Raw genomic sequence first — 6,547 nt, 5'->3', positions numbered from 1 at the left:
ATTTTCCGTCAAAAGGGCATAGACCTGTTATATAGCTTTGGAAATGGATTTTAAATTAACCTATAAAAAAGGTAGTAAATATCTGCAGGAAACGAGAATAATAAGAATGTGTTTTCTTGAAAGTCCCTGTGAGGAGCACATTCCTTCAAGGTTCCTGGCCTCTCTCCCTCTAGCTGCTCCTGACTCAGATGATGTTGCTCTCTACGTTGGGATCGTCATAGCCGTGATCGTGTGCCTGGCTATTTCCGTGGTTGTGGCCCTGTTTGTCTATCGCAAGAACCACCGTGACTTTGAGTCAGATATTATCGACTCCTCGGCGCTAAATGGGGGATTTCAGCCTGTTAACATCAAGGCTGCGAGGCAAGGTTAGTTGTCATTTCACTCCATGTTGACCAATTTGGGGAGATGCTGTAAGGTTGTGGTCTCTTGGGCTGCATGAATGATATTCGCTGGATGCTTGTTGGCACTTCATAAAAGGGAGAAATATGATATCCATTTGTTTCTGATGGTCAAGTGCTCAAAACCCACGTTGGCGTTTTTCAGATGTGCTCAAGAGCATAAAGCAGAGGAATTTAACTTCTGAAGAGAGAGTGTGAATGTGAGAGTGAAACACAGAGACATTTATGGAAATACAGGTCCAGCTCAAATTTAAATCAAAGGCAAAGCTCTGACAGAAACAACGGAGGCAGGATTCATCACAGGAGTGATATTACAGTACAGTAATTCTATCACATCTTCCTACCCTTTGTTTCACTAATAGCCTTTTTTACTGTGCCCCATCTCCACAGGCATAAATAGTCATTTAAGAAGTACTGTACTTTCAATAAACAATGTAGAAGAAGTAGTTGTGGTAGAACATCATTTAATAATGAGCATTTTTATCACTGGTGCATAACAGCTTGATTATTTCCACGCTTCATTGGCCAGAAAAAAACACTCTGAAGTTAGTGCTGGCTTTTTCAAGACCCACATTTAGGCTGTAGAATTCCTCTTTTTTCCCAATATGTGTGCAAAAAGAATAAATCAAAGTAAGAGTTAAGATGACAAGAGAGTTGTCATGTGGAAGATTAGCAGAAGTGTCATTTTCTTTGCTGGGGATACTTTTAAAACAAATCTCCAAAGAGTGTAATGCAGGTACTAATCCCCCACTGTGGGGAGTCGTGGGCACGATGACATCATAGGTTTGTTCTGTCCTTTATTTCAGGAATGCTATCGTTAGGCCAATTAGAAAAATGGGTTAATGATTCTCACTTAGCATTTAGGGAGGGGGTATTAGTTAATAAAACTAGATCCACTGAGTATGGAAAACATCTTGCCCTGAAGCTAAGCATGTCATACTGGAAATCTGAGTGCAGCCTGGAAAAATAATCCCAGTGAAAAATCCTTAGAGCAGAAACGTGCTGTAATTTTGTATGACAATTAGATTCCATAGTGGCTGGGGCAATACGAGCCCTGGGAGTTTGCTGGAGAAATGCATGGAAAAGGAGACCAAGGTTAGTCTGCAAGGACTTTGCTTATCTTAACCTTTGGTATGAAAAGCAAAATGCAAAATGTAGAATGCAAACTCAAATCGTTACCCAGAAGAAAGTCATCAGAATAGAGAAGTAATACGGTTCTTCCTTCTCATCTCCAAGCAGACCTCCTGGCGGTACCACCAGACCTCACTTCTGCTGCAGCCATGTACAGGGGTCCTGTTTACGCCTTGCATGATGTCTCTGATAAAATCCCAATGACCAATTCTCCGATCCTGGACCCGCTGCCCAATCTGAAAATCAAGGTTTATAACACTTCTGGCGCAGTCACTCCCCAGGATGACCTGTCTGACTTCTCCTCCAAGCTGTCCCCGCAGATTACACAGTCTCTGCTGGAGAATGAGACCCTGAACATGAAAAACCAGAGCCTTGCTCGGCAAACAGACCCATCATGCACCGCATTTGGGACCTTCAACTCTTTAGGAGGTCACCTAGTAATTCCCAATTCAGGTAAGTGCTAGCCATGTTGGCTTCAAGGCTCAGTTGTTCCGTGTTTTTAAGTGGATTTAACTTGCTTTTGTGCAGGAAAAAGCAGGGTCACGCCAGGGACTCTGCCTTTTCTTTGCTCAGAACAAACAGATGGTTTTTTCCCTCCATTTAGGTCTACCAAGGTACTTCAAGTATTCTTTTCCCAAAGTCCTGGCCACCTTTTTAACAGAATATTGCAGGGCTCTTAGCCACTTTCTGAGACATGCAAGGCTTCAGGGCTTCCATGTGTGAAGTGAGATTCAGCATCCTTGACCTTTTCCTTTCATGCAGCTCTGAAAAAGGGACTCCAAACCAGAAAGTCTCAATCTTGTCATCACACATAAAAAGGACAAATTAATTAAAAAACAAATCGGTTGTTCCACTTCCAATTCATTGCAGACTGTGTGGTATTGAAGTAGGACAGCAGAATACTAATTTTTGGAAGGCTTTTTTCCTGCACACATTACACACCCAAGGAAAATAAGGCCCAGGAGTGTCTTTTCTATATTTCTCTCCTTGTTATACATATTGTCGACTTGTTTTACAACTAGGAAAGATGGGGACTGACCAGCAAGTGCTTTTTGATGTAATTGCAAAGTGCTGCTCAGTCTTTCTCATACGGTATGAGGCCAGGCTGCTGGGCCTCCTTCAAGCCACCCAGGCACCAGGATGCAGTTTCAGAGCATCCAGAGAGCTCCTGGGCAGCCTTGGGAGAGCTCGGTTCTCGCAGCCAGATATTTTAGGAGGGCCATACTGCTGTTTGGTTCCTAAATGAAGTGTTGACATTCAAAGGAAGTTCAGCACCTAGATGTTCCCATGGGTTTGGCATGCTAATGAAGAGCAACGTTAACACCTGAAGTGGGGTCGAATCAAATGCATAAAACACTGGATGTGGGGAATATGCAGGCTATACAGTGGTCATGAGTCCCCCTGCCCGGTTTCTCTGGAGCTCTGAGTCCAGGTAGGACCACAATACATGTGAGACCACAACTCGCTGATGAGATAGCTCAAGGTCTCACAGCTTTTCTGCCTTCCTCCCTTACATCTGGTGGTCAGTTCTTGGCCATTTACAGCACGGTGCCCTGACTGAGGAGATAGGGCCTACCCTTGTCTCTTGCTCCTTTGCTGCATCTTTTCTTGCTTGTTGATGTTATGGAGAAAGCAAAATGCCTAGATGGCCCAGGACCTAGGTGGTTTGGTCCTTCCGGGACGCAGCCCCAAACTGCCCAGGAAGGAGCCAAAAGTGGTCGGTGAGCAGCAGCCCTCCTCTCTGAGCTACCGTGGAACAGGGGGCAAAAACAGCTATTAAATTTAAGAGCCTGAGTGAAAGCTGAACTACTTAAAGAAATCTGGTGCTCACTGCTGAGCAATGTTGAAAATTCATGCTATACAATCCTGGATTTCACATTTCTCTAAGTAGCAGCTGAAGGTAGATATTAATACTCAGGTTTCTTATGCCATGGCGGTGCACGTTGTCAGCAATGTCTATTAGTCACATTTAATTCACATATATTAATACCAATTTGTAAAGAAAAAAAAATATTTATTGCTGTAATGCCTTCAAAATTATTAAAATAAGTTTCGTAAAATGTATCAATCTTTCTACTGCTACCGTGTATGCCTCCGTGCTGCTTCTAGATGTATGTATATCCTCCTAGTGATATGATCAAAACCCTTCATTTACGCTACGCCTGCCCTGTTACAGTTGAGAACATGCACAAGTGAGGTTGTAACAGGCCTGTAAATAAACAAGTGTCAGACGGCATTCATGCAAAATGCTTTCCTAGCTAATCCCTCCCCTTCAAAGCCAGGTATGGGACTGAGCCCCTGTACACCAACACATGGGAGGGCACCAGAGTAACCAAACCATGTATGCTAAAGAGGAGACGGAGCTGTACAAAGTTTCTATAAAGCCTCTCTTGTGCATTTGTATATATGTAAATAATCAGCCTGTAGGTTTGTTTTCAGCTATGTAGTAATAACTGTATTAAGATCCTTGCCGCTGATTCCCAGCTAATCCACATCTGCAAAGGCAGCTGGCTGAGACATGTCCAGCAGAGTGAAATAGCTGGTTCGTGTGCCGTGTTTGTCGTGTAACGACAGGACCCTCTGTTTTCTGGGCACTCGCTACATTTCTGAAATTGCTGTAATGTAAGAACAGTGTTTTGTAATCAAGTGTGCAGCTAATCAGCACTGAAAAGGGCACAGAGCATATTTGCCCACATTTTTTTCAAGGCTGGATACCCGGATTTTGAGCCACTCTACAGGACAAGGCACATTCAAAATACCAAGAAGCCTAATTTTGTCTCCCTGGTAGTCTAATTAGAAGCTGAGTGCATTGAAAGACAGGATGCCAGTCGCAGAAGCCATCTTTCAGAAAACAACTAGTTCTTGTTGCTTCCTGGGACAGTGCTGCACTGCCTTTCTTTCCTGATTTTAATTAAGTAAGAATTGCCTAGGGAGAGATGTCCCGTTACAGCTGTTGGAAGTTTTAGTCAGAGTTATTAGTTTTTCCATCATTTTACGAGGTAAGCAGCAGCGTAACCGTCTGTCTGCTCTTTAAATAAGATAAAATGGAAGGGAAGAAAATCCTCTTCTCCACTCCCCTATTCCAGTGCCGATGCACAAGAGGAATAAGAACAGACCAGCTGACCACCGGAGACGCCAGGATTGCAGTAAATACTTTTTTTCCCAAGTTGCTGAGGTCATTTAGAATCTGCTGGCGAGGTTGGGTGAAAATCTGGCATCGCAGGCTTCATCTTCTGCCTCTCCTGTCACTGCTCTTCACAGGCCCACTTGCGTCTTTTTTCTCCATTTTATCTTTTGTGTCTCTTCTGTTCTGCAGGAGTAAGCTTGCTGATCCCAGCGGGGGCCGTTCCACAAGGGAGAGTCTATGAAATGTATGTGACAGTTCACAGGAAGGAGAACATGAGGTAAAAAGACTTCCTTTATTTGCTTGTGCATTAACGGAGGGGCAAAAGGTAGTAACTAAAGACCTGTGGTAATATGCTTATGCAAAGTCAACTGCATTGAAGCTATTTGCTGACTTGGAGCTAAATGTGAGCAAAGCCAAAGATAAACTTTGCCACAAAACCAGCTCAGAATTTTGCTTTTCTAACCAAGAGTTGCATTCTGCAGCAAGCCCTCAAGCTGGGGGGGATGCTGAATCATAGCCAGAAGTGAGGAAAATGTGCCAGCGTGAGTTTGGTGCGGCGGAGAAGGTGTGAGGTAATCTCTTAATAAAGACCAGTGCTGCAAAGGAGAAGGGAGCGGAGGAGCAAGGTGACAAATCGGCTAAGCAGAGGGACAGGCGCCAGAGCACCTGGCTTGGAAAATCTCCTCTCCTATTATAATGAAGGTGAATTTTTATCTTACCCTTCATGGGCTCGGCTAGTCCATGCGGTGAAGAGGATGGAGCCAAAGCTTTTGGTGTCCTTCACCCCTCCTTGGTACGAGGTAGAAGTAAGCAAGTAGTTGTCCTGCTTTAGCCCCAGGCACAGCATGCTGAGGGCCACCCAGAGCCAATGTTGGGATGACTCCTGTTGTTCTCACCTGTTATCTGCATGCGTGGCCAATTCATACTGTAGATCTTAATGTCTACTGAGTGATCGGGCAGCCTTGGCATCAAAAAAGTTTCTGAAAACACCAAGATACCGTTTGAAGCAGTTTAGGAAGACCTAATGAAGAGAAAGGCGAGATCTTAGTCTGCAGAATGGACTCGTGCACAAAGGCTGCATGGCAAATGTGAATCTAAGCAATCATTACACGGTACTTTGCCTCTTTCCCCTCCTCATAGCTAGATACATTTTTTGGCTCAGCCCCTTAATGGCTTTTATTATGTGCTAAGCCACAGCTGTTTATACACTGCGTGATATTGAACACTATTCTTTAGCTTGGTAGTCTTTCACCCATGCTAAAATAATCTGCTTAAAGAAAAAATAAGTAAACCCTCCACCCACCCTTTTGCATACATTATTCATCGCCTGCTCTTTGAAAGCAGCTAATTGCAGCTACAGAAAAAGTGTCTCTGTTCATATCTAGTATTGATTGTATTCCTATTACTTTTGGCTGTGTTTTAAAGACACTTATAGACAGCATTGAAAAAGGACTCTTTCCTGCAGAAGGAAAAAAAAAATTAAAATCAGGGGGCATCCCCTGCTATTCAGCTTGCCTCCAAATCTCCCTTTTTAAAATATCTAATTCTTCCAAAAACATTTTATTTCATTCCTAGGAGGAGCTATATGTGCAATTATTTTCTTTCCAGCCAGTTATGGAGGGAATCCCTGCCTCCTTATTCATGCAGCTGTGGACAACCAATGTCACATGCTAGTCTGATTTATTTTCTTCAAGGGTCATAAAGCCTCCTCTGCATGCTTTGTGATAGCTGTTACTCAGCAGGTCACGCAGGGGATAGAAGGTTAACCTGTATTGGGAAAAGCATGCTTGGAGCTGTGCTCTGCCAAACTAAGCAAGTGTGCTGAAGTATGCCTGCAGAAGTGGAACGGAAAGGTGTGAATCCTCACTAATCCTCACTTGCAATGAAGGCT

General features: G+C 43.7%; 1 protein-coding gene across 1 annotated transcript in view; it reads left to right on the top strand.

The window, feature by feature from the left end:
- The window catches only part of UNC5C (unc-5 homolog C (C. elegans)), a 100,647-nt gene that overhangs the window by 68,905 nt on the left and 25,195 nt on the right, over positions 1-6,547 (top strand). Inside the window, exons 8-10 of the mRNA XM_009327068.1 lie at positions 174-365; positions 1,638-1,982; positions 4,846-4,933. Coding sequence (XP_009325343.1) covers positions 174-365; positions 1,638-1,982; positions 4,846-4,933 — 625 coding nt within the window. The remainder of the gene's footprint in view (positions 1-173; positions 366-1,637; positions 1,983-4,845; positions 4,934-6,547) is intronic.

This window comes from Pygoscelis adeliae, unplaced genomic scaffold (genome assembly GCF_000699105.1).
Source record: "Pygoscelis adeliae isolate BGI_AS28 unplaced genomic scaffold, ASM69910v1 Scaffold87, whole genome shotgun sequence".
Taxonomy (NCBI): Eukaryota; Metazoa; Chordata; class Aves; order Sphenisciformes; family Spheniscidae; genus Pygoscelis; species Pygoscelis adeliae.
Note: the sequence above shows the minus strand (reverse complement) of the source record. Positions and strands in the feature narration are given on the sequence as shown.